Source organism: Saccopteryx leptura, chromosome 5 (assembly GCF_036850995.1).
Source record: "Saccopteryx leptura isolate mSacLep1 chromosome 5, mSacLep1_pri_phased_curated, whole genome shotgun sequence".
Classification (NCBI taxonomy): Eukaryota; Metazoa; Chordata; class Mammalia; order Chiroptera; family Emballonuridae; genus Saccopteryx; species Saccopteryx leptura.
The window spans coordinates 72,620,502-72,647,639 of NC_089507.1; the positions used below are offsets into that span (position 1 = coordinate 72,620,502).

General features: G+C 39.4%; 1 protein-coding gene across 3 annotated transcripts in view; it reads left to right on the forward strand.

The window, feature by feature from the left end:
* Positions 1-27,138, forward strand: part of CCSER1 (coiled-coil serine rich protein 1) — a 1,510,224-nt gene that overhangs the window by 261,540 nt on the left and 1,221,546 nt on the right. For all 3 annotated transcript variants that reach the window (XM_066385743.1, XM_066385744.1, XM_066385742.1), the window contains exon 4: positions 25,275-25,368. In XM_066385743.1, coding sequence (XP_066241840.1) covers positions 25,275-25,368 — 94 coding nt within the window. The remainder of the gene's footprint in view (positions 1-25,274; positions 25,369-27,138) is intronic.

The window sequence follows — 27,138 nt, forward strand, 5'->3', positions numbered from 1 at the left end:
AAGCTTTAGGTCATTTGATATTACACTATCTGATGGCTAAGATAAACCATGTAGGCAGTCAATCAATAATACCTATGTAATAAAATTCCAATTAAAACCTCTTGATGTAGAAGCTTGGGTGAGATTTGGTTGTTGGCAGCACTACGTGTGTTGTCATATATCACTGCTAGGAAAGTAATAAATTACACGTACAAAGGAAACTTTGTACTTGGAACCTTCCTAGACTCTGTCTCTTCTTTTGACTGATTTTTGACCTGTACATTTTTTTCTGTAATAAATCATAATAGTGAATATAACTTTCAATGACTTCTGTAAGTTCTTCCAGTGAATTATTGCATTTGAAGGTGTTTTTGTGAATACTGCAGACTTGGTGTTGCTGTCAAAATAAGAGCAGTTTTGGGGACTGAGCCTTTAGACTTTGAAGTTTGGCTAAATCTAGGTAGTATATTATCTTGAAAAAGAAGTCCATAGTTTCTCATAAATTTTAATATTTTAAATCTGGATGGAATTAAAGAGAATGACTATTCTAATATTTTATTTGTGGAAAGGACATCAGATAGGTAATAATTCACGTTGGTCACAGACATGGTTTGGTGGCTGTGTAAGGATTATGAATCCTAGCCTTTTGAGTTTTCCACTGTTCTGGAATATTTAATATAAAGTTAACATTATAAGTAGTATTGACTATATTTGATTTCTATTTGAAAAATAAAATTATGACAATTATTAATTTATAAATGAATAAAATATTAATTTCATAGTATCCTATATACAAAGATAAACCTAGAATAAAACTTTAGGCTTAATTATAGAAAAACTATGTGTGACTAAACATACCTAGTTTTCTCCGGAGCCACTGTCTTCATCTGGAAAGTATTAATTTACTTTGTGATTAACAGTATTTTCACTGGTTTAACAAGCCCACGTATTAGATTTTCTTTTGCTAATTCTAATTCAGCATATATTAGAATAGCAAAATGATGAAAAACTGTTGTAATTTTTAGAATCATATATACTGATTATGATGAAAAAATAAGCATTTTCAGTAAGGCTACAATGACAGCTTAAAACAAAATAGGTCGGAGCCTGACTATGTGGTGGCACAGTAGCTAGAGCATCAACCTGGGATGCTGAGGACCTGACCCAGGTTCAAAACCCTGAGGTCACCATCTTGAGCGCAGGCTCATACAGGTTGAGTGTGGGGTCATTTGCTTGAGTGTGGGACAATAGGCATGATCCCATTGTCATTTTCTTGAGCACAAAGGTTGCTGGTTTGAAGCCCAGGGTCACTGACTTGGCTGGAACCATTCCCACTCCTCAAGGCATGTATAAGAAGCAGTCAATGAAAAACTGCAGTGACACACTTTGAAACTAATAGTTGATGCTTCTCATTTCTTTCTCTTCCTGCCTGTCAGTCTGTCTCTCTTTCTCACTAAAACAAACAAATAAACAAACCAAAACCATATCTCAGAAATTAATATTAAGCTAGTAATTAAGAACATTTAATTATTTCTATTAATTACATGAGGACTTTTTCTGGATAATATAGTTTCCTCAAAATTTGTAATAGTCTTGTAAAATTGAGTTCTGAAATAAACAGTAATGTTCTTCATTCAAATAGTTTAGGAATTATACACATTTTCTTATAATTAAATGAGGTATTGTTATAGTATCATATAAATAATATATTATTAGATAAATGAGATATTTTACATATGCTGTAATGAAACAACACTAGAGGTTCTGAAAGCACAAGAACTCTGCTTAGAATTCTGCTCGAAGAGATAGTCATATATGTTTTTCTGGACTTCTCTAGCAGGAAATACAATGAATAGTCCAAATTTTTGTCTAAGCATATGCACTCTGCTTAGTGTGGATACGATTAGTGGTCTTATGTTCTGTGAGAACCAGCACATACTGCTTATAAAGGGAATTTTTTAGAGAAGGGCTTCTAAATGTTCTTAACATTATCAAGAAGTACTTTTTAGCACCTGTTGTAATTAGTGTAACAAACATCTGTGATATAATAAAGTATGAATAAGTTACCTAGTATTTGCTATTTATGCATTTGGAACAAGGTAATAGACTTGGTGCAATGTAAGAAATGCAAATAGAATTTTCAGAAAACAGTAAGTGAGTTTGATTATAGAAAGTTTGCAAGAGTCAATTTTGGAGAGGAAGATAGAGATTGTATAGTGGGGTTTTGAATGAAAAGAGAATTAGTATTTATTCTGTAGAGACATACCACTGACATTTGTGTGTGTGTGTGTGTGTGTGTGCGCGTGCGCGCGCGCATGCTAAGACAATGAGGAGAATGTATACAAATGAATAATTTAATGAGAGTAATCGCAGACTTGTGTGTAGAAAGAATTATAAGTAAAAGTTGAAGGTTTTGAGTGGTTCTTTGTGTTGGAATCCATGGGAGTTCGAAAAGACATGAGTAACAGGCTTTATTAAAAGGAGGAAAGGAACCCTGCCGGGCACTTCTCCTGGGGAGAAGGGCACTGGTTACAGACTATGAGATGAATTTTATAGGGCTTGGGAGAGCCTGAGGGGGTACTGAGTCAAAAGTTCTGGTATGTTCCCTTTTATGGTTTTAGGATTTCAGCTTTCTGGAATGCTCCTCCTTGGGTGGTTGATCAGCTTTCTGGAACTTTTCTGCCTCAGGGGTGATTGTCCAGTAAGTAAGGGTGAAGTCAGGCAGCCAGGTGGAACAACCAAAAGGCAGTTAGAATTTCTAGTAAATTCATATATCTGTCATTTCTCAACTCTGTGGTATAATAAAAAAAGGAAAAGAGGTGGGGGGAAGGAAAGGGAATGGGGTTCAGGAAGGAGGTTTGTCTCAGACTGGCTATCTTCTGGAGCTACTTCCTGCTGTTATCCCTATTGGGGGCCTCCTTCATGGACCTCTCCCTGGGGCAGTTGGAGTAGGGGTGTATTTATAGGGTTCCAGATTTTTCTGTTTTGTGAGGGCAGGTTTCAGTGTTGGTTAGGTAGATTTTTCCAATTTTCTGATTGCCGAAGGTCTGCATGCAGTTCTGTAAGAAACTAGTGAACAAACGTAAGAGGCAGGGTCCAAAAGTTAGAAAAATAAATAGGAGAGTGAGTGGACTAATGAAAGGCAATAGTCAAGACACCCAGTTTGTGAGAAACCACTGATTCCATGTTTACGAATTCGCTGGGCTTCAGAAAGAGAGAGAGAGAGAAAGAGAGAGAGAGAATAAGACAGGGCAGTGGCTAGTCCCCCTGTCCCTAGACCTATTTTTATAGAAATTCTTAAAGCAACAAGAAGAGGGATTACCTGTACAGCTCGTTTGGTCCTTAGATTGATGGTTACTGTACTAGGAATTGAAAGAGGCTCATGGGGTGGCAGTGGGAGCTGTCAGGATGATGGTGTGTGACCTATCCACATGAAAGTCAGTCTTTGGGTGAAGTAATGCTGGAAACGTCTCTTGGACAGTCTTTGAACAGTTTGCTGAGTAACCTGTAAATCCTGCAAGTACTTAGGAAAAGTATGGTTACATTTCTACACTTTTCAGTTAGAGTTTAAGTCCTAGAACCACTGCTTCTAGCTGGAATTAGCAGCAGGTCCCAACCTACAATAGGCACGGGGCATTGAGACAGGAGGAATAAAGAAGATATTATACATTAAATAAAGCAACAAAATTAGACTGTCAATACCCACAGTAGAGATCTTCGAGGGATAAATAAAATTCAAATATTCAGGCAAGGCATAGTAGATGGCCCTTGTGTTTATAAGAAATGAGATCAGCTTATCTGCTACTTGGAAGAAATACCTTAGGCTCATGAACGATGTCCTTGGGCCTTCAGTGGCAATTCCCAGCATGCTGGGCAAGGTCAGGTCACAGGTAGCTGGAGCATGGCTAGAAGAGACTGAACCCTCTCTCTATGGAGCAAGGGGGAGCTTAGCTTTTCGTGTCCCTCCTTCCACAGCACAGACGTGTCAACCGGTGGGGCTGGGAAGCCTGGCAGGCTTCAATTCAATGACCTTTCTTTCCACTCTGGAGCAGGGCCCTGATGGAATCCTATGAAGCCCTTTAGGACACTGGAGTCTTTAAGAGTGTATGCCAAAAGCTGTTATTTTCTGACTTCTTTTGGGCCGTATTTGCCTTTTCTGTTACTTCTGTGGTCATTATAGACCTTAAAAGCCATGCTCAGCAGATCTCACTGAGGGGCTTGACTAAGAGAGTAAAATTGGGAATCCAGTGTCTAAATAAGCCTATTATATTAAGGAAAGAAATAATTTGATTTGCAGTGGTAGGTGGTTGGAGACTGCGGAGGGTCTCAGTTTGATCTAGGATGAAACCTCAGGTGGTGGGGGTTAAGGCGATGCCCAGATAGACTATGGACTGAGAGTGAAGTTGAGCCTTAGTAGAGAAGACACAATATCTCTTTATGGTGAGGAGGTTAAGAAGGATGGCAGTATGTCTCCTTAAGGCAGGCAGGGAGGGGCTGCAGAGGAGTAGTTTATTTACATATTGTAAGAGAGTACTAGTTTTTAAGATTGCATGCTGCTAAATCCTGAGCTAGTGCTTACCCAAACAGGTGTGGGTTGTTGTTGATCCTCTGGGGTAAGATAGTCTATGTAAGTTGCAAGGCTGCATTAGTGTCTGGCTCAGTTTAAATAAAGGTAAACAGAAAGTAAGAGTCATGATGTAGAGGAATGGTAAAGAAGGCATTCTTGAGATCTAGGACCATGAAGTGAGTGGTGTTTAAGAGAATGTGTGACAGTAACCTGTAGAGATTAGGGACTACTGGATGGAGGGGAACTACTGCCTCATTGATTAGGCATAAGATTTGTATGAGGCGATAAGCCCGTGAAGGTTTTTGAACAGGAAGGATGGAGGTATTGCAGGGAGAGTCCGTGGGGATGAGTAAGCCTGGTTTAAGAGGTGGGTAATTATTGGTTTAAGGCCTTAGAAACAGACACAGTTAAACAATAAACATAGACTTCACATACAAATTATTAATTAAGCAATTTAAATGAGCATGCTTTACTTGTTTTAATTAAAATTATACTAGAGATATTTTATGACAAACAAAGAGACAAAACAGATTACTTACTAGACAACTCTGCTTTCTTTTTAAAGTTTTTTTGAGATGGCAGGGAGTTGTCAGCATAGAGGGGAGGAAGAGAGAAAGCAGATGGATGGACAGTGTGAGCAGCTGGATGGAAAGAAGGAGGGTCAGAATCTGCAGGAGGAGGGGGAGGAGATTAAATTGCTTTTGGTGGCTCCTTGTGATCAGAGGAGTCAAAAGATGAAGAGAGGGGAGAGGACGAGGGGTAGTGGAAGGCACAGTCAGTCTCTGAGGAGGGGGAAGGATGGGTCGAAGAAGAAAAAGAGACAGAGCCGCCTGACTGTAAGGAAGGAGGAGGGGTTTAAGAACACAGTGGAGCCCTGGCCGGTTGGCTCAGCGGTAGAGCGTCGGCCTAGCGTGCGGAGGACCCGGGTTCGATTCCCGGCCAGGGCACATAGGAGAAGCGCCCATTTGCTTCTCCACCCCTCCGCCGCACTTTCCTCTCTCTCTCTTCCCCTCCCGCAGCCAAGGCTCCATTGGAGCAAAGATGGCCCGGGCACTGGGCATGGCTCTGTGGCCTCTGCCTCAGGCGCTAGAGTGGCTCTGGTCGCAATATGGCGACGCCCAGGATGGGCAGAGCATCGCCCCCTGGTGGGCAGAGCACCGCCCCTGGTGGGCGTGCCGGGTAGATCCCGGTCGGGCGCATGTGGGAGTCTGTCTGACTGTCTCTCCCTGTTTCCAGCTTCAGAAAAATGAAAAAAAAAAAAAAAAGAAAAAAAAAAGAGGAAAAAAAAAAGAACACAGTGGAGAAAGGAGGGGCCCCTGGCCAGAAGGGGAGGAGAAAGAGAGAATGGTATTTGCAGGTGAATGAAAAACAGGATTTTGCGAAAGGAGGGGGCTCCTGGAGGGAAGAGACTCAAGTAGAAGAGGCCTGAAAAAGGACCAGAGAGGGGTCCTGAGAGAGGGGTGCCCCCTGGGGGTCAGGCAGGATGGGGAGAGAGTTGGGAGTCCACGGAGAAGGAAAGATTAGGAGCAGAGATTTTTTTAGGTGAGGTTTCTCTGGCCAAAAACGGCCTGCATGTACAACAAGTGGCACAGAAATTAAGGACAGTAACAAAAGTAAAAGGAAGCCTGCATGTAAGGAATTTCAGAAGCCTTTCCTGTCCGGTGGCAAAGATTATCTAGATCTCTCAGTATGTTGAAATCAAAGGTCCCATTTTCAGGCCAAATGGGAGTCATTGTCGAGCCTTTATTGAGGCCAGGCTGTGTTGCAAAGAAAAATGAGTTTCTTTGGCTTGAGGTCAGAGAGACTTAATATAGTAAGATTTTTAGAAGACAGCCCAATGGGGTTTGGTCAGATGGCTTTGACTCTGAAGAGCCCATTGTGGTGATTAGTGATCTAGAGAGGGCGTCCCTGCCTCTAATCACAATCTCAAAGGAGAAAGCTCTCCTGGGGATGTGGAGTCATCCTACTTAGGGGTCGTCACCACCTAACAAGGAGCTCAAAGAGAATGTGGAGGGATTTGGCTAAGCACTTAGACTTTTGGAATGTGCTGTCCCTGAGACAGAAAAATGGCAAAGCCCTCAAAATGTGAGGCTGACAGGAGAAAGCTGTCCGACGATGGATTAGGGATTTATGGGTCAAATTAAAGCCAGCTGGGAGAGGGAAGGGAGAAACACCTTACCTTTCTGGTCTGGCAGGGGTTCAGGACAGGAACAGATCACTGGCCAATCGACCTACAATTACACGTCCAAACAGAATCAGGGAGTAAGCCCGGGATGAGCTGCCGCTGCCCATTGCTTCCCTGGTTGTAAGTTTGGACAGCAAAGAGGAATCGTTCAGGCAGTTAGTACCCTGTCCCGGGTTTCAGCACCAAATGTTGGAATCCATGGGAGTCCAAAAGACCAGAGTAACAGGCTGTATTGAATGTAAGAAAGGAACTCTTCTGGGCATTTCCTCTGGGAAGAAGGGTACCTGTTATAGACTATGAGGTGAATTTTATAGGGCTTGGGAGAGTCTGAGGTGGTACTGATTCAGAAGTTCTGGTATGTTCCTTTTTACTGTTTTAGGATTTCAGCTTTCTGGAATGCTCCTCCTTGGGTGGTTGATCAGATTTCTGGAACTTTTCTGCCTCAGAGGTGATTGTCCAGTAAGTAAGGGTGAGGTCAGGCAGCCAGGTGGAACAACCAAAGGGCAGTTGGAATTTCTGGTAAATTCATATATCTATCACTTTGTAAAATGTTGATGTTGATATCGATTTGGAGAAAATGAAGTGTATTTCATAACTGTGTAATGTTCAGTTACCCTAGTACACTGTAGAGGCCCTGAATAGCAACACAGAACGGGGACAAAGTTCAGTGCCCTGAGGCAAAAGTCACAGTAGCATCACTGACAGAAAGTACTGAATGTAGTACTGTGTTGAACATAGCACAATAGGAATAGAATTAGCAATTCTGATTAAACAATAGATGGGGACATCTGTGCTACCTCCCTTGCCCTTTTGTCTGCCCTAAAGAAGTTCCCCTTCCTAGTGGGAACCAGGATCTGTTATATGATCTGCGTGCTTTCTGGAGATAACCTTCTTTCTCCAGGGGTGAGAATGAGTCCCAAATAATTTACTTACTGCTATAATATTTGTGCCTTCTCTCTAGTTACCTTGTATCCCCATTCTGCAAGAAAATTTAGAGTCTTAGTAATATGCTGGAGGCCTAGCTCTTTGGTGGTGGAGCAGATGAGTAAATTATTGATATATTGAATGAAGAGATATGTCACTTAAGTCCCTTGTGAAGGCCTGCCCAAACAGGTGGGTGTTGTCCCAAAGCCTTGGTGCAGTACAGTCCAGATAAGTTGTTTTATTCCCTGTTTATCTGTACATTCAAAAGCAAATAAAAATCGGCAAGATGGGTGTAACAGAATGCAAAAGAAAGCATACTTAAGGTCCAAAACTAAAAACTATCATGTCTCTGGGGGAATTTCCCCCAAAATTGTATCTGGATTTTGGACCATAGGATGAATGGATATTTTAGCCTTGTTTATGGCTCATAAGTCTTCAACTAGTGTATATTCCCCCCCTCTTTTTTTTTTTTGGATTGGCATAATTGGTGTGCTACAAGGTGAGTTGCAGGGAGTTAATAACACATACTGAAGGAATTTTGAAATTAAGGGACGTAGTGTCTCTCTCGCTTCCAGTTTAATGGAGTATTGTCGGTGATTAGGGAAACTGGTGGAGTCTTTAAGTTTAATAATCATAGGATGTGCTATTTGAGATCACCCAGGTATCCCAGAGACCCAAAGCTGGGAGTCTGCTTTAGGGTTTATATTGTCTTTGCAGGTGTTTGGACTCTCCTCAAGGCATAAAGCCAATATGGGAGGTGTTAATCCTAGAGCTGAGGAGAAAGTTATTTGTGTAAGAATGAGACGGCACTCGATCACCAGATGTGTAGGCTTTATTAGAGGAGAAAGACCTGCTGGGGCACCCCTCCAGGAGAAGTGCACCGGGTTACAGACTAGCAGCGAGTTATGTAGTGTTTGGGAGAGCCTGAGGGGATACTGAGGCAAAAGTCCTGGTATGTCCGGAATGCTTCTCCTTGGGGGGCTTCGAGCATGTGGGTGTTGAATCAATAGTCCTGGTATGTCCGGAGTCCCTCCTTGGGGCGGCTTCTCAGCTTTTTTGGAATTCCTCTGTCTCAGGGTCATTAGTCCAGTAAGAGTGAGGTCTGACAGATAAGCGGAACATCAAGAGGGCAGTTTGGAATTCATGTATCTATCAATTTGGGTGCCTAATTTGTTTAAAATATCTATCCCAGGAAAGGGAGTGAGGCATTCCACCATTACTAGGAACTGATGTGAGAATGTAAACTAGCCCCAGAGACAACATAATGGTGGAGTAACGTTTCTGTGGGTAGGCAGCCCATTTACTCCAATCACCTGGCTAGTCCTGGGGGAGAGCTGTCGAGAAAAGGAGGTTAGCACAGAGTAGGCAGCTCCCGTATCCAAAAGAAAATTTATGGCTTTACTTGCCACATCCAGGTTACCCTTGGCTCCATCCATTCAGTGCTGATAGTTGATTTGGGAGCTGGACAGAACATAGAACCCCTTTACTTCGAGGTCAACAAAGCCTGGGATTCTGACCCGGAAGCCCTCCAGCCCTTGATACAGTCCCACTTCCAATGGCCAAGTTTCTGGCAGAGGGGGAAGGGCTTATGGGAGGCTTTCCCCTGCCTGAGCATTCTCTTGCACAATGGCTGGGCTTCCCACAGCAGTGGCAGTTACCAGGATGGGCCTGCTTTAGGTTTTCTGGGGGCAGATGGCTTTGTAAAGCAGCTATAAACTCTGCCTGCCATTCTTCTTATGTTTTGTCTTATTCTGTATTCTCTCTTCTCTTCCTCCTCTCGATTATAAAATACTGAGGTGGCAGCCTTTAGGATGTCAGGGAAGGGGGTACCTTGCCCCATTTCTAATTTTTGAAGTTTCTTTTGAATGTCAGGGGCTGCTTCTGTTAAAAACCAAACCTTCACGATCAGATCCCCTTCAGGTGAATTGGGGTTAGGATTTGTATATTTTAGGAGGGCCTCCTGCAACCTTTCTACAAAGGTGTTGGGATTTTCATTTGGCCCTTGGTCAGTGGTGGCTAATTTATTAAGGTCCACTGGTTTAGTCTTGGTAGCCCTCATACCTTCAAGTATGCAATGTAACTTATGATCTCTCACCTAGATGTCATCTGGGGAGTTGTAATCCCACTTTGCTTCATGTTGGGGCATGGCAGCAGTACCTTGTTGGTATCAGTGATTGGCGATATGTAAACTGTTTGCAAATTGTAAAGCTGCCTCGGCTATGGTTCAGCATTCCCCAAGAGAGAAAACTGTATTAAAGAGAAGAGTAATATCTTTTCTAGTTAGGTCAAAGGTTAGACTTTTTGAAACCCTGTTATGAATTCATCAGAGTCATCTGAGATCTTCCGTAGCTTGTTTTTGATTTGAAGGAGATCCTGCATTGAAAAGGGAACCTGTACTTTGCTGGGGCCTCTATGACCACTTGCCTCTTGGAGTGGGCATAGTCTAGAAGCTCTGGGCAGGAAGAAGATTGGTCCCAGGACATGGAGGTGCCTGTTCTGGTACCTTGGGATGAATAGAGCCTGTTCTGGCAGTTTGGGATGAATAGAGCTTCCTTTTTTATTCTCTTTTCCGTAGCCCCTGGCTCTTTCAGGGGCTCTATCTTCTTTGGGGTTTGTTGTTCCTAGGGTGGTTGGCTAATTATAGCAAGATCTAGTCTACAGGTCTTATAAAGGTCTGAGTTGTCTCTTAAAGCAGCTTGGACATGGGTCTTCAGTCCATTTGCCCTGATGGTGACAAAAAGATTTATTTGGAGAATGGTGCTGTAATTCAAGCTACCATTTTCTGGCCAAACCTCCTGATCCCCTAATTTACATGTGGTCACTTTAAGGTTTGGGGATCAAATTTTGGCATTCTATGTGTGAGTCCTGAGGATTGGAGTGTCCCTATTTTTTCCAGCCGATAGTAGGTCTGAAGAGAGTATCCTCTACTTTGTTCCTGGGTTCCCAGACTCAGCTAGCCTTACCATGCAACTTGTTCCTGGTCTCATCCACTACAGATTGTCATCTCTAAATGCACCAACAGGACCTCCTCCTCTTCGACCCCTTATTTTGAGCACCAGTGCGTGCCTTGTCTTTCCCATTCTCATTCCCCAAGATGCAGTTAACAGAGCAGGGATAGGGACTTCACTTCTAAGTGTTTCATTAATTTCTGGAATTTCCAGAGAAGGTAGCAGACCCAGTAAATATGACTACCAATGCACAGAAATATTTGTTACTTTTCCCCCGTTTCTCCCTTAAGCCTCTCTAATGTCCCCTAAGCCTCTCTAATGTCCCATTCCCTTGATTTCTTGGCCCTCATCCAGAAGAATTGGGAGGCCCTGCGTGGTCAACAACCATGGTGGCACTGGTGGAGCTAAGGTTCAGTTCCATGGTTTGTGAGCCAATAAAGGCATGATCTCCTGGCACAGCAGGCTAGAGATGAATTAGTACCTGTTAATGGGGTGAGCCAGTATTCCATTTTATAGTGGAATAAGGGCAGGCATTCCTGGGATGACCCCCCCCCCCTTGATAGAGGAACAAACACAGCAAGATTCATAGGGACTGTACAGGCAGGACTGAAGAATATGACACCGAACACTGAAAAAGTATTGTGGCATGTGGAATGCAAGCAAGTCTGGCGTTGGCAAGTAGGCTGGGTTATATCTCTGAGAGGTCATTTTCCATCACTATTTATTTCCTAGCTTGGGAAATGTCACAGGAGTGGGATTTATTGGTTATACAGTGTCCCTGTTGCATGGACATTTTCTAGCGGCTGGCAGGGTGCCTAGAGCATCCTTCCCCGTCCGTGTCCAGCTTATCTCATCCTGTCCCGGGAGTCTTCTAGCAGCTAGTACCCTAACAGCTCTTAAGTGTGCCAATGGGAAAGGGGGACAGAAAATGACTCTTGCTGGAGGAAAACAACCTCATCAGTGAGTCAGCCTGAGTTCAACTCCAGATGTGAGAAAGGAAAGGAAGGCAAAGAATATCCTTATCTCTCTCGCTGTTGGAACTAGTAGCCTTCCTGCGAAAAGCCATGGGAAGGACCTTATGTGGTTTTAAGGTGTTCCTGGTTCATGGACTTTGTCTTGCAGTTGGTGCGGCAACCAGAGCAAACTTCCTTGGTACATGACTGGCTTATTCTGTCATGGGAGTCTTCTAGCAGCGAGCTCCCTAGTGGCTCTTAGGTGCTCAACCCGTTCACACAGGTGTGGGATCCGCAGAGAGAAAACCCTGGGGCCAGATGAAAAAGCAGAAGAAGGAAAGACGGCACACTTGGTCAGGTGGTTAAAGCCAAGGCAGTGAGGACAAGCGATCTTACCAGAAATGAGGAGATCCAAGTCCAGGCGCCGAAAAGATGTTACTGGTGAAGCAACAGAACCTTGATTCTGTCTTGTTTGAGAAAAGAATTTAACCAACATACAAAATATAGCAAGCAAGGGTTTATTGGCCATGCAGAAATACACTCAGGAAGGCCTGCTCAGACCTTGTGAGAATGAGTGTCCCGATTAGTCACAGAATTGAGGTATTTATGGGCTTTACTTCCTGGATTTCCTATTCCTTTCCCCCTTTTTTTCCTTTCGGCTTCTTCTCATTGATCTGTCTTCATTGTACTGCTGTGTGACTGGTACCATGTCAGGGAACTGGAGACCACCATTCTGGATGTGGTGTGGTAGATCCTGCATGCATGGAATGCATGGGGCAACTTGCACTTCCTCTCTTTTGCTTGTCCTGACTCTTGCCTAACTACCTACCTAACCTAACAGGGGGCTGGTGCTGAAGGTGGAGTACAGAGTACATTCACCAAGGGAATTGTAGAGGCTACAGGGGCAGGAGATGAAAAGACCCCATGGGACTGAAAGGGGTTAGTGAAAGCAGTGACATCACTGCTCAACACAGTGTCTGGCTACAAGAATATCAGGACGCAGTTCACACACTAGGTGTAGAGAATCTGAATGTGGGAGTTTTAACTGGTGTTGGTATGCTCACAGGAGCCTGGGTTTATGGCACTCCCCAGGCTCAGGCCTGCATGAACAATGCCACTTTTTCTCAGGTTTTTGCAATGATGGTTTTTAAGGCATGTGTTTGCATTCCAGATGCCAAGGCCCTTACGGGCTGTTTCGCAAACATCCGTCAGAGACCTAACTAACCCTACATTGATTTCAGTAATGGCCTGCAAACTGCCATCTTGCCATAGGTAGAACAAGCAGCAAAAATGCTGACCTTCCAATTGGATTATGAGAATGCAAATGCAGATTGTCAGAGTCTTAGCCCCTTTACAAGGACAGAACCCTAACATAGCCCAGACGATTGCTCCTTGTCAAAGTGTAGGTACTGAATTACACTGAATAATGGCAGCTGTGTAGTTTGGCATTTGTGAGTGCCCTGAGTAGCTAATTAAAACTCAATTTGAAAATTCCTTATAAAGTTTCAGTAAAACAGATTATAAAAAGCCAGTATGATCAATTTCTATTCTTGCTGTGTTTATGCAAATTATCAGACCAACTTAAAACTGGACTTAATACTGTAATGAGGATAATCTTAATTTGGCTCTTTAAAAAAATCTAATTTTAGAAAGAAAATTATATTTCATTAAAATCCATTAACATGCATTTATGAATATCAAAAACTAGTTCCTGAAATTTTCTGATTTTCTTGAATGTTTTGGACGGAAGGTCTCTTATATCTGTTATATTTGAAAATATGTTTATTTGCTAATGAAAGAAACTTTCTAAAGTTCAGGATATATATTTATAAAAGTATTAATCTAATATTGCTAATTACTAACTTAGTCCTTACTGAAAGTTAAGGTTTTTGGAAATTGAGAATTCTGATTATATGAAAAAGAATTGTATGGTTTTAATGGTAAAAAGTATAAGGTATGGAGGAATTTTTGAAAGAAAAAGGAAAAAAGCTGTTCTGAAAATTGGTTATTTCTGAATGAAGAAGGATTTCTGTATAAGTCGTAGAACGGTTGTATAGGTTGTAGAAGGTTTGTGCAGAGGGAAGAAACAAAAAGAGAAGGAACTAAGAAAGTGAACAAAGGTGAAGAAAGGGGAGGAAGGAAGGACTTCAGAAGAAGGATTGTCCTGAAAGGAAAATAGAAAGGAACATTTTCTTGGGGGCCTCAGGAGTTTGAGGAATTCACCCAAACTTACAAGTATTGTAGAAAGAGCCAATGGCCTTCTTAAGCATCAACTGAACAAACAAAAAAGGGGAAGTCAGGAGAAGATGCTCACCCCAGAAGAACAACTATATAAGGCTCTTTTTACACTTAATTTTTTGAACATTTCCTCATCTGGACTTACTGCAGCCGAGAGGCATTTTGTAACAGCCAAGCAATGACCAAAGCCTCTGGTGTTGTACTGGGATGAACTAGCTGGCCCTGAGTGGCAGGGTCCAGTTGAATTGCTAATCTGGGGGTGAGGGTGCATTGTAATTTTGTCATCAGCAAGTCCTCTTTGGCTGCCAGCAATGAATGTGAGGCCTTGTCATGAGTTGGCATTGGCCCCTAGGAAGCAACAGAGTTCCAGAGATCCAAAAGCGGATAGTGAGTCCATCTCCAGAAATGAACTGGAAAGAGAGGAGGAGACCTAACTCACTCCCAAGCATTAATGGAGTACCTGGCATCACCTGTGATGCTTTGCAGCATCTAACTGGGCATGCTGAAGAAGTTTTGCAAAACAGGCATGCATGTGACCCCTGCAAACCTTTTTCTCTATATATTTTTTCTTCACCTTCTACTGAAACTATCCCTGCCTGTAGGAAAATGCCCTCCCAAACCTTTTGGAGATTTGTACCATTGTTAGACAGATCAAACAACAAAGAAAGAGCTGTAGAGGACCTGAATGGGAACATAGTACAGGGACACAGCTCAGTGTCCTGAGGCAAAAGCCACAGTGGCGAAAATGAGAGCAGGTCCTGAGTACTGAAAGCAGTTCTGTGCAGAATGCAGCACAGTAGAGTAGAATCAGCAATCTGATTAATAGAGGTGAGGGCATTTAAGCTACTCCCTTGCCCTTTTGTCTGCTCTAAAGGAATTTCCATCCTGACTTCCTCATTCTTGTCCCTGCTTCTATTTTGTGTGTATCAATAAATATTTGTAAGGACTGGAGGTCAAGGCCATCTCATGAAACCCGTATAGGGGATTGTGAGGCAGTCTCCCCTAGGTCCCTCAGTACACTTCATGTGGTCTCCAAGTAGTCATTGTCTCGGCAACAAAGAAGATTGGAGGCTAGAAATAATGATGTCTCTCACGTCTTTTAAATTTAATTATTTGTGTTGCTTTTGACAACGACACAAACTGAAGTGATCAGGTTTAGACTCAAGGTCATGGTATCTATGACATTGGTTCTATTTTTTGAGGATAATAGAATGCAAAAGACTTCATTTTATTTCCTGCTCCATTTTTAAACTAACAGCAATCATTAAATTTCAACATTGAATGATGAAGATTGCCAATTGTGTAATATATTTACAATACCTAGCTTTCTGGTTTTTATTATTTAAAAACAAATATTAATTTATTCTCATAGTTTAAAAATATTTTGATTTTAATTTTAAATTTTGTAGGAATCCACATATTGGTTTAAAATTCATTTAAAATCTATGGTGTTATGAATCTATATAGATATTAATTTTTCTTAAAAAGTATATAACATTACAGCATGAGATTTTAGTTTTAGCATTTTAGTGCTGTGCTACTTGGAATATTTTCAGGATTATTTACCCTCTGTTAGTATGAAGGGAAGAATTAGCAACTTGGTATATCTGTATGAATCTCATTTGCTAAATATTTCACAAATAAAAAAATACATAACAATCCAAACAAAATATTGTTCTATGTACATATTTATATTGGCAGTATTTTAAAAAATGAATAGCACAAAAATGCCATTCATTTTTGCATAATGTATGTTTTTGGACTTGTAGTGGGAAGCCTTATGAGTGAGGGTATATTAAGAATTAACACACATTTTTGAAAATATTTTTTAAAAGCATATTTTGAACTATAAATATCCATAAGGTAAATCAGTACGTAGCAATGAACAAGCAGTGTTTGTAAATACTTTATGGCTTCCTTGTTGAATGGTAAAGGTAACTATCATAATGATTAAGTATCCTTTCTTCATCCAACCAGAAAATCAAAAGCAAATTATTATTCTTAGAACAATAATTATGAACTATTATCATGCTAATTTTTTCCAAAAAAAACAATGAAATTATGTCATTAAGAAGATATGCACATATTCCTATATCATCTCCTCTTCTCCATTGCATCTATAGGTGTATGCAGCTCAACTATTAACAAATTGTATATACCCTGTCTGTTTCAATGCCTGTTTTTGATGCTGTGTATACCTTGTCACATTTATGTCTCTCGTTTTTTACAATTCATGTAATTTATTTTTTGGGGGGTGGTATGTGTTATTTAAAGACAACAAGTTAGTTGACTTTATCTTTTTCCCGAAATAAACAGCAAATATAACTAGTCGTAATGCAAGTCTCAGAATGTATTTTTAGATTTACATAGAGAAGTTTTTGAAGGTCTTCTGTAGTAGCTACATCATACATTGTCAATAATAAAATAATATTTATAAGTCAATCTATGGAAATGCCTATGATTAGACTAGTATACCATAGCAGCATCTGATTGTAATGTAGAATAACTAGAAGAATGCAGAATAAATTTACTATTCCTTATTAATTTGAATAATTCTCTCATTACTTTTTGATCAAATAATGATCAGAATAGTTCTTTTATGTCATTAAATATTACATAAACAACTACTGAAGTTCAGACCAGGATGCCACAGCTTGCTTGTAGGTGTTTTAAGCCTGTTTGTGATAGAAGATGATTAGACTTTGGGTGATGGGTGTAAAACAAAATCAACTGTCCAAATGATGTGGAGATGTTTACCCCAAATCTATATACTCTTGTTGATTAACATCACCCTGTTAAATATAATTTTCTAAATAAAAAAAAGCCTGTTTGAAAGTCCTTGACTAAAATATACCACTATAGAAATGCAATTAATAGCATCTTTATAATACCACCACTAAGAGTATTTTAATAATTGAATAAATTCCTTTGAAAAACTTCTTTCTTTTTTAAGTAATACTTTCTTATGTAGAGACATGTCTTAGCTTTTTGACAGAATCATAATTATTATTTTTTATTTCAATAAAAGACAACTAAGGCTAAAGCATTTAGAATAGGCTTTATTGAATGGTTACATATTAGTGCAGTGATCAGAGCTTCTTTATTCTCCTTTGTAGTTTCAGAAATTCAATTTTATTATTTCAGCTCATAGCAACCAGGCTCTGGAGAATTAATTCATACTAACTAAACACAAGAGACTCACTTATAAATGTACAGATCTATTATAAATTATAATACATATTTTATTTACATATGAAAGTGATTAGAATTTCTTTACTAGAGTACAATTATCTGAATGGTCTATGATGAACAAATATGCTTATTAAGTTCATTGTTATACTCCTAGAGTTTAGAAAATTAATTTTTTTATTAATCATTTATACTGTAAATGCCTACAACTCATTTAGGAGATTATGTGAGTAATCAGTATTGTTGACAGATTTCTAAATGTGTGCTTAGTGAATATTTAGTAATAATTGTGCTTAATTTAATACCCTGCTTAGTACTCTTATGAATTTAGTATATAATTAATATTTCCTTATGATTAAACAATTAATGGTCTCAAAATATTCATGTAAATTCTATATACCAAAATTGGAATATGTATTAAATTTTTTATGCTATTTATTCATTTGTTGAAATTTTATGTAATGGTATTGTTCTTAATCATTTATTAAAGTATCAAGTTTAAAATATCAATTTATCTTAAATTCTTTAGCCAGTTTTAAAGAAGAAAATTATACATATTACAGTGATCTCAAAGAAAAACAATATGCCCCTGACCTGTGGTGGCGCAGTGGATAAGACATCGTCCTGGAAATGCTGAGGTCGCCAGTTCGAAGCCCTGGGCTTGCCTGGTCAAGGCACATATGGGAGTTGATGCTTCCTGCTTCTCCCCCTGTTCTCTCTATCTCTTTCTTCTCTTACTCTCTCTCTCTTCTCTCTAATAAAAATGAATAAATAAAATTAAAAAAAATAAAAAAACCCAAAACAATATGCTTTCCCCAAAACTGGTTACAAATGTGTTTATACAAAGGATTTAGATTTTTAATTTTTTTCTTCTTAAACTTTGTTGATGTGGAAATTTTTATATTTTCCTGGGATTTTACTAATACTTAAGTCTAGTTTTGCATTTTCCCTAGGATTTAGTAAGTATACCAGACTTAAAAGAAAAAAAAAAGTCATCTCTTAAATTAGCATATTCTGAGTTGTTAACTAGATATGGGATATGCTATATATTCAGAGATGATTTGAAACTGGCCATCAGATTGGACTTTATTTTTTCAATTAAACTTTACTTGTTATATACTGTTAGGTCTTTATTTATTGAATATTTATTTTTTAAGTTCAACCCCAGCTTTTTTATTTTTATTTTTATTTTTGTTTATAGGGACAGAGAGTTAGATAGAGGGATAGACAGGGACAGACAGACAGGAATGGAGAGATGAGAAGCATCAATCATCAGTTTCTCGTTGCTCATTGCAACACCTTAGTTGTTCATTGATTGCTTTCTCATATGTGCCTTGACTGTGGGCCTTCAGCAGACCGAGTGACCCCTTGCTTAAGCCAGCGACCTTGGGTCTAAGCTGGTGAGCTTTGCACAAACCAAATGAGCCCGCGCTCAAGCTGGCGACCTTGGGGTCTCGAACCTGGGTCCTCGGCATCCCAGTCCGACGCTCTATCCTCTGCTCCACTGCCTAGTCAGGCTTAACCCCAGCTTTTAATTTTGTTCCATATTAGCGTCCACTCACAAAATCATTTGCTAAGTTCCACTTGCTTGTGGTACATACAAATATTCCAGTTATTATGCTATAGTATACACCTGGTATATTATTGGTATTAAAACCTCCTGGACTTCGCCTAAACAGGAGGTGCAGTGGATAGAGCTTCGGAATGGGATGTGGAGGACCCAGGTTTGAGATCCTGAGGTCACAAGCTTGAGCACGGACTCATCTGGCTTGAAAAAATAGCTCACCAGCTTGGACCCAAGGTTGCTACTTGAGCAAGGGGTTACTTCAGGGGTCGGGAACCTATGGCTCGTGAGCCAGATGTGGCTCTTTTGATGGCTGCATCTGGCTCATAGAGACAAATCTTTAATTAAAAAAATAACGCTGCCCTGGCCGGTTGGCTCAGCGGTAGAGCGTCGGCCTAGCGTGCGGAGGACCCGGGTTCGATTCCCGGCCAGGGCACACAGGAGAAGCGCCCATTTGCTTCTCCACCCCTCTGCCAAGCTTTCCTCTCTGTCTCTCTCTTCCCCTCCCGCAGCCAAGGCTCCATTGGAGCAAAGATGGCCCGGGCGCTGGGGATGGCTCTGTGGCCTCTGCCTCAGGTGCTAGAGTGGCTCTGGTCGCAACATGGCGACGCCCAGGATGGGCAGAGCATCGCCCCCTGGTGGGCAGAGCGTAGCCCCTGGTGGGGTGCCGGGTGGATCCCGGTCGGGCGCATGCAGGAGTCTGTCTGACTGTCTCTCCCTGTTTCCAGCTTCAGAAAAATGAAAAAAAGAAAAAATAAATAAAATAACGCTAGGCCCTGGCCGGTTGGCTCAGCGGTGGAGGGTCGGCCTGGCGTGCGGGGGACCCGGGTTCGATTCCCAGCCAGGGCACATGGGAGAGGCGCCCATTTGCTTCTCCACCCCCCCTCCTTCCTCTCTGTCTCTCTCTTCCCCTCCCGCAGCTGGGGCTCCATTGGAGCAGGAGTGGCCCGGGCGCTGGGGATGGCTCCTTGGCCTCTGCCCCAGGCGCTGGAGTGGCTCTGGTCGCAGCGGAGCGATGGCCTAGAGGGGCGGAGCGTCACCCCCTGGTGGGCAGAGCTTGGCCCCTGGTGGGCGTGCCGAGTGGATCCCAGTCGGGCGCATGTGGGAGTCTGTCTGGCTGTCTCTCCCCGTTTCCAGCTTCAGAGGGATACAAAAAGAAAAAAAAAAAATAACGCTAAAAATATAAAACATTCTCATGTATTACATACAATCCATTCATTTCCTACTCTCATGTTCTTGGTTGCGGGTGACTAGAGCCAATCACAGCTGTCCTCCAGGACAACACCAAATTTTTAATGGTTAATGTGTAATGTACACAGGTTGTTGTGAGGTCAGGAAGTAAACATCCCTCCTTTTAATCAAGTAGTCAGCTAACTAATTGCAGAAACCCTCTTGACAAAGAAGATGGCTAAAAGAAAAAAAGATGAGGAGTATCGTACTTTTCAGCAGGAATGGACAGAGGAATTTGCCTTTGTGGACAGAGCAGGTTCTGCAGTGTGTCTAATATGCAATGATAAAATTGCATCGATGAAATGGTCAAATAAAAAGCGGCACTTCAACACATGCCCTGTTACATTTGCATCAAAATATCCAGCGGGGGATAGCAGGAAGAAAGTATGTCAAGAGCTACTGTGCAGAGTGCAAGCTAGTCAGCAGCAACTCCTTGTTTGGACCCAACAAGGTGACTGGAATTCAGCTAGCTTTGCTGGTGCTTTAGCAATTGTGAGAAACAGAAAGCCATTCACAGATGGGGAGTATGCCAAAACATTCATGCTTGATGATGCCAATGAACTTTATGACTACTTTTCGGATAAAGACAAGATAATCAAACGAATAAAAGACATGCCTCTGTTGGCAAGAACTATTCATGAACGTACCATCATAATGGCAAATCAAATTGAGGCAACACAAGTGAAGGACATAAATGCAGCACCATTCTTTTCTCTCGGTTTGGATGAGTAAACAAATGTAAGCCATTTATCCTAGTTCAGCGTGATTGCAAGGTATGCTGTCGGTGATACACTACGTGAGGAAAGTCTTGCTGTTTTGCCTATAAAAGAGACAAAAAGAGGGGAGGATTTATTCAAGTCTTTCCCTGAGTTCGCTAAAGAAAAAATCTGCCGATAGATACACTTATTTCATTGTGTACTGATGGTGCTCCATGCATGGTGGGGAAATCAGAGGATTCGTAGCGCTTCTTTGTGAACAAGAAAAGAGACCCATCCTAAGATTTCATTGCATCCTACATCAGGAGGTGCTTTGTGCTCAGATGTGTGGCGAGCAGCTTGGTGAGGTGATGTCACTGGTCATTTGGGTGGTCAACTTTATTGTTGCCCGAGCTTTAAATGATCACCGTTTAAAACACTGCTGGATGAAGTTGGGAATAATTATCCTGTTCTGCTTCTGCTCAGCAATGTGTGTTGGTTGTCAAGAGGGAAGGTGCTTAGCCACTTTGCGGCTTGTCTGAGCGAAATCTGGACTTTTCTTGAAATGAAAAACATCGAGCATCCTGAGTTAGCTAACACCGAGTTGCTCCTGAAGTTCTACTATCTCGTGGACATGACTGAACATCTGAACCAGCTCAATGTGAAAATGCAAGGTGTTGGAAATACAGTCTTATCCCTTCAACAAACAGTGTTTGCATTTGAAAACAAGCTGGAACTCTTCATTGCTGACATTGAAACAGGTCATTTACTATACTTTGAAAAACTTGAAGAGTTTAAAGATGCATGCACAGCAAGTGACCCTGCTCAACATCTTGATCTCCAGTGGCTAGCGGGCTTCATAATCTCCTGCAGTCATTCAAAGTGCACTTTGGAGAATTTCGTGAGTGCACTCATCTTTTTAATTTCATCACCCATCCACATGAGTGTGCAGTGGACAGCTCTGATCTGAGTTACATCCCTGGTGTCTCTGTCAGAGATTTTAGCTACAAGCTGCTGACCTGAAGGCCTCAGACATGTGGGTGAATAAGTTCAAGTCACTAAATGAAGATTTGGAAAGACTTGCATGACAGAAAGCAGAGTTGGCAAGCAAACACAAGTGGGGAGAAATGGAAAAATTTCAACCTGCGGACCAGCTGATGTCAAAACTTGGAACACGCTTCCCGTCACATACCACACACTGCATTGTGTGAGTATTGCTGTACTGACAATGTTTGGCTCTATGCATGCATGTGAGCAGTCTTCATCTCATCTAAAGAACGTTACGACCAACCTACGATCACATTTAATGGATGGAAGTCTCAATGCCTGCATGAAGCTTAACCTCACCACATATCAACCAGACTACAAAGCCATCAGCAAAACCATGCAGCACCAGAAGTCACATTAATGGTAAGAAGTACTTTATTCATCATTGGTTAGCAACAGCATAACAGTTATTAAAAATAATTCAGAGACTTATTGTACTTTATAAGTGTTGGTCTTAAATAAAATGCACACATTTACTTGTATTTAGTGTTAAACATATTGTATGGCTCTCACGGAATTACATTTTAAAATATGTGGCTTTCATGTCTCTCTCAGCCAGAAAGGTTCCTGACCCCTGGGTTACTTGGTCTGATGAAGGCCCGCGGTCATGGCACATATGAGAAAGCAATTAATGAACAACTAAGTTGTCGCAACAAAAAACTGATGATTGATGCTTCTCATCTCTCTTTGTTCCTGTCTGTCCCTGTCTATCCCTCTCTCTGACTCTCTCTGTCCATGTAAAAAAAACAAAACAAAACAAAAAAAACCTCCTGAACTTTTATTATTATATCTTTATTATATAGAGCTATGAAGTATTTATCTACCGGGAAATGAGAAACTATTTCTGCTTAGTTACCACTTCCAGATAGTTTGGTAATTCATCAAATGTCTGAGACACACAGTTGTACCCTCTTCGATACAGGGTTGATCATTAGTTTTAATTAAATTCTGGACTCCTCTTCCACTTGTTTGTGAAGTGGGACCATCAGTGTTGATCTGTCTTTTCTATTACTAATTCGGAGCTACCATATTAGATGCTATTACTTTACTTATAAGTTTTTCCTCTTACAGATGGAAATACGTGTCTTCCTAAATGTACACATACTTAGAAAAAAACTCTCTATATTAAGTATTTATATATTAAAAGCAATAGAAATTAAACAGATTCTACTGTTTATGATATTATGTGTACATCATTGGTGCCTATGTATAACCTTCGTATTAACTTTTCTGTTTAATTATTATGAGCGCTTATCCTTTGACAGACTTAAATTGTTTTGTTTAGTCATAACGATTTTTGTTTTTTGGTGTTCATAGTGTCAGAAATTAGCCAGGGAGAAGCCATCTAAGTTACTTTCCTTAGCCATTCGAAACTACCCCTGATTTTTTTTAAATTTTAAACATTCTGAAATATCTAAGGAGCATAGTTCTTTTTTTGTTGGTGGATATTGTGCAGCAAGTATCTGGATTGCCCATGAGGGCTGGGAGAGGGCAAGCATAATATTTCTGCTATTTGTCTCTTTTAAGGACAGATCTGGAAAATAGTGTTTCTTTTTAGGTTTTTGAATTTACATTGATTTTCCTTATATAATATATCATGTTGCTACATCTTTTTTTTCCTTTAATTATGAGGTTTAAACAGTTTAAATGACTCTTCCCCACACTAGGAAGAAAGTTGCTTAGTAAGCAAGATATTGGAACAAACCAAATTCCAAATGATTAGGTTTAAAGATAGGTTTTCTAGACCACTAACAAATGGACCCCTAGTAGTCTAAATGTCAAGGTCACCTACAAAATAAGAATAAAATTGGAACAGTGTGAGTTCTCTAAATTTAAGTTGTGCATTTTGTTGGTGTTATTTTCTTAAATGTTGGAAGTGAAGTGCCAGGGTTTTAAATTATTTTCTTGTTAACATTGAATAGATGTATTAAATGTCAAAATGTAAAACAAGGTTGAACAAGCCAGTCCTGAAAATACTGAAAATATCAAGTATTCCTTTGTACTTGAGGAACTGTGGGAACCAGGAACCAGGTTACATACTAATATGACATTTTTGAATTTTCAATTAGACTTACATTGGTTTTATCCATGCAGTAAACTCCAAGGTCTGCATTTTGCATGTTGTATTATCAATCACCAAGAAAAGCTATTTCTCATTTCTATGAAAGGGCTCTGATCAGCAATTTTGGCTGAGGTGCCCATCTTGGACCATCCACAAATAAACTGCATCCAAATAGAAGATTTGGCTCATGGAAGACACTGGTACCTTTTACTATATCTGGATGGAATGGGGGGAGGGGGGGTTCCAAATAAAAGGAAGAAATCCTGTGCAAACCATAAAAGCTTACAATGTGAGAGATGTTCGTACTTGGTGTAACAACAACAAAGTGAGTTATATGCCATTTTGGACTGTTAAAAATGCAAGTGTTCCATTTGTGTTAGGCTGGGATGTGTTTCAACTTACACCAAAAGTCGGGTTACATCGCTGTCATGGGAACGGAACTGTGTCATAACCCAAAGACCCCCTGTATAATGTAATACAACACAAAATTGTTCCTTCTAACTTTCATTTGCAGAAAGAAGCATTTAGATTTGGGTATACTTATTACCTTTGAAATTATTGTGTAGTATTCATAAATAACACATTTCTAAAGTTTAATGTTTAATTCTATTTTTTTTACAGTGAGAGTAGTTTTTTTAAAATAAATTATAGTGTCATTTATTTTAATTCCAATAACTAAGGTATTCAGTGTCCATTTGACTTTTCTTAATACATATTTACTTTATGAATTATGATAACATTCAAATCAATAGAAAAAGTGACTGGGGACATAGTTCATTCATTTAGTATTTAGTTTCTTTCTCTTGTCCTATTCTTTTGTACTTTTGTTATTTCAATCTTAGTCTCTGAATGTAAGTTCTTGCTTTCTTAATGTGTTTACTGCTGGTCTATGTACACAAATGAATTCTTTATTTTTCCCTCAAGATTCTCTGCTTTTGCATATCACTTTTTCTTTAAGATTTCTCAATATACCCTTATCGTTTACTTTGCTATTCTCTGAAAGAGGGAGATAGAGAAAGAGAGATAGAGAGAGAAGGAAAGAAAGAAAGAGATTCTGTAGCTGTGATATTTATGGTATTACAAACATCAACAGTTAATTTTAATCTAATTAGTATTGAGTTATTTAATTTAAATAATTGAGAAATGATAACTGGATCTCCACTTCCAAGTGTGGTCTAAATTAATGTTTCTCAGTTGGCACTGTACATAATTTGTTTGAGAAAAAAAAAGATTAATTGTGTTAGAAGAATGTTCCACAGAATGGAAACATAAACACTAGAAAAATAATGAAAAGTTTCAGTTTTCAGACTTCTATGTATTTGAAAAATCTCTATATTCTCTTTGTGTATTTTAATAAGTAAAGTCTTATCTTTTCTCATGATCATAAAAGTAGTTTTGATTAAAATAAATGCTTTTCTGTATTCTAATATATGTGATACCTGCTCACACATATATTTCTGTTTAATTATACATACCCTTTTATAAACCTAACATGGAAATAATTGGAAAATTTAAGATTTTTATAAATTTAGAATTTTTATTGACCTGATAATCTTAGAGATAGTCATATACTACCTGGTTATCAGTTGAAACTTCTAATTTGAGTTCTCTTTTGCTTCATGACATCTGCATATAAATACTTTCTGTATCACAGCGTTTTGGTCTTTAACTTTTGATTTTGCTTTTTCTTCAGGATGTTTTGAATAATTTGGGATCTTGTGAATTAGATGAAGATGATCTAATGCTTGATCTAGAATTGTTAGAGGAACAGAATATTCACCCTTCTGGTAAGTATTGAATAAATGCATAATATTTTACAACTCTAATCCTAGTCTTTTAGCTTTCATTGATAAGCTCAGTATTGTTGACACTGCATTCAGTCCTATTCATCCCCAGTTTGCAGATGTGCAAGGCACTTGCTAAGTATCATAGACTCATCATTCTGGTGATCTTAAACTCTATGATACAAATATAAATTTTGTTGGAAGATAATTATAAATTTAAAAAAATTACCTGTAAAGCAAAAGTTGTTTAAAAGAATGAAATCCTCCCTGACAAAGTGGAGGCACAGTGGATAGAGCATCGGGCTGGGATGCAGGGGATCCAAATTTGAAACCCTGAGATCTCAGGCTTGAGCACAGGCTCATCTCGCTTGAGCGCAGGCTCACTAGCTTGAGCACAGTCACTGGCTTGAGCCCAAAGGTTGCTAGCTTGAACCCACAGACACTGGCTTGAGCAAAGGGTCACTCACTCTGCTGTAATGTCCCCTCCCCCATCCAGGCACATATGAGAAAGCAATCAATGAACAACTAAGGTACCACAATGAAAAATTGATGCTTCTCATCTCTCTCCCTTTCTCTCTGTCTGTCCCTATCTGTGCCTCTCTCTGTCTCTCTCTGTCATACACACACACACAAAGAATGAAATCCTAAGTAAACACTTAATGAAATAGTTAATATATATGGAAGAAAATAATAATTAAAAACCCAATTTTTTAATTTACTTTCTATAACCAAATGGAAAGTTTCAGAATCAAGAATTACCATTTCAAATCTTAGTCACTTTCATAGTAACTGTGAGGATTCATGTTGATGTAATAAAATTGACCAAAAACTTAATAATTTCCAATAGCAACCACAAATACATGCTCATAAACACATACACACATACAAAGAATTATAGTATAAGTAAATTTTTGTTGAATGGATTAATAAGGAAGCCCATTATATTTGTAATAATTTAAATGCATATATTAAAACATACAATGTCATGTTTCCAAATGCCAAAATTAAAACTGTTAGAGGAGTAAATTGTTCATTCAAATTTAGATACTTATTACAAAGACAAGCTTTATTTACATTTTTTATTGTAAATAACACCTTCAACATAGTCATTTTCAAGTCAAAGTAAAAATAAAATTAATTTGGAACAGAGAAATTTTCGGTCCTACTACATACATTTAAGAAAATCAACCTCTTGGATTTTAGTGTCCATATTTTTAAATATAAAGATTTAGATTTAATTTCCAGTTCTATTTTGTGATGAATTTTTTTCATGCAGTAGTTTAGTATTTTTGATAATGTCATAATAATAATTATCAAAAGAAGGCAATAACAGTATTTATATTTTTTATACTTTATTTTAGGTTAATATCAACAAAAGCTAATTAATTTTTTAAGTTGAATACAAACAGAGTAACTGTTTCTTGAGACATTTTCCTGAAGTTGATTTGAAAGATTTAAAAATATATATATATATTTTTCTCACTTTTATGCAAATACCTTATATAATTCTGACATTCATGTTTATCATAAAAGAGTTACACATGGTGAGGATGTACAACATTTGGAGGGGTATTTGTCAATCTCTAGCAAAACTATTCATGAAGTTAATCTTATATTAGTAGAGATATATAAAATAATATAAAAAAATAACTACTCATAACAAAATACGTGTAATAAAAATATTGGAAACAAGACATGTTGAATATACAGTGTTATAGTAATCAGTCATTACAAGAAATATAATGCTCATAGAAATTGGGATATTTTATAGCT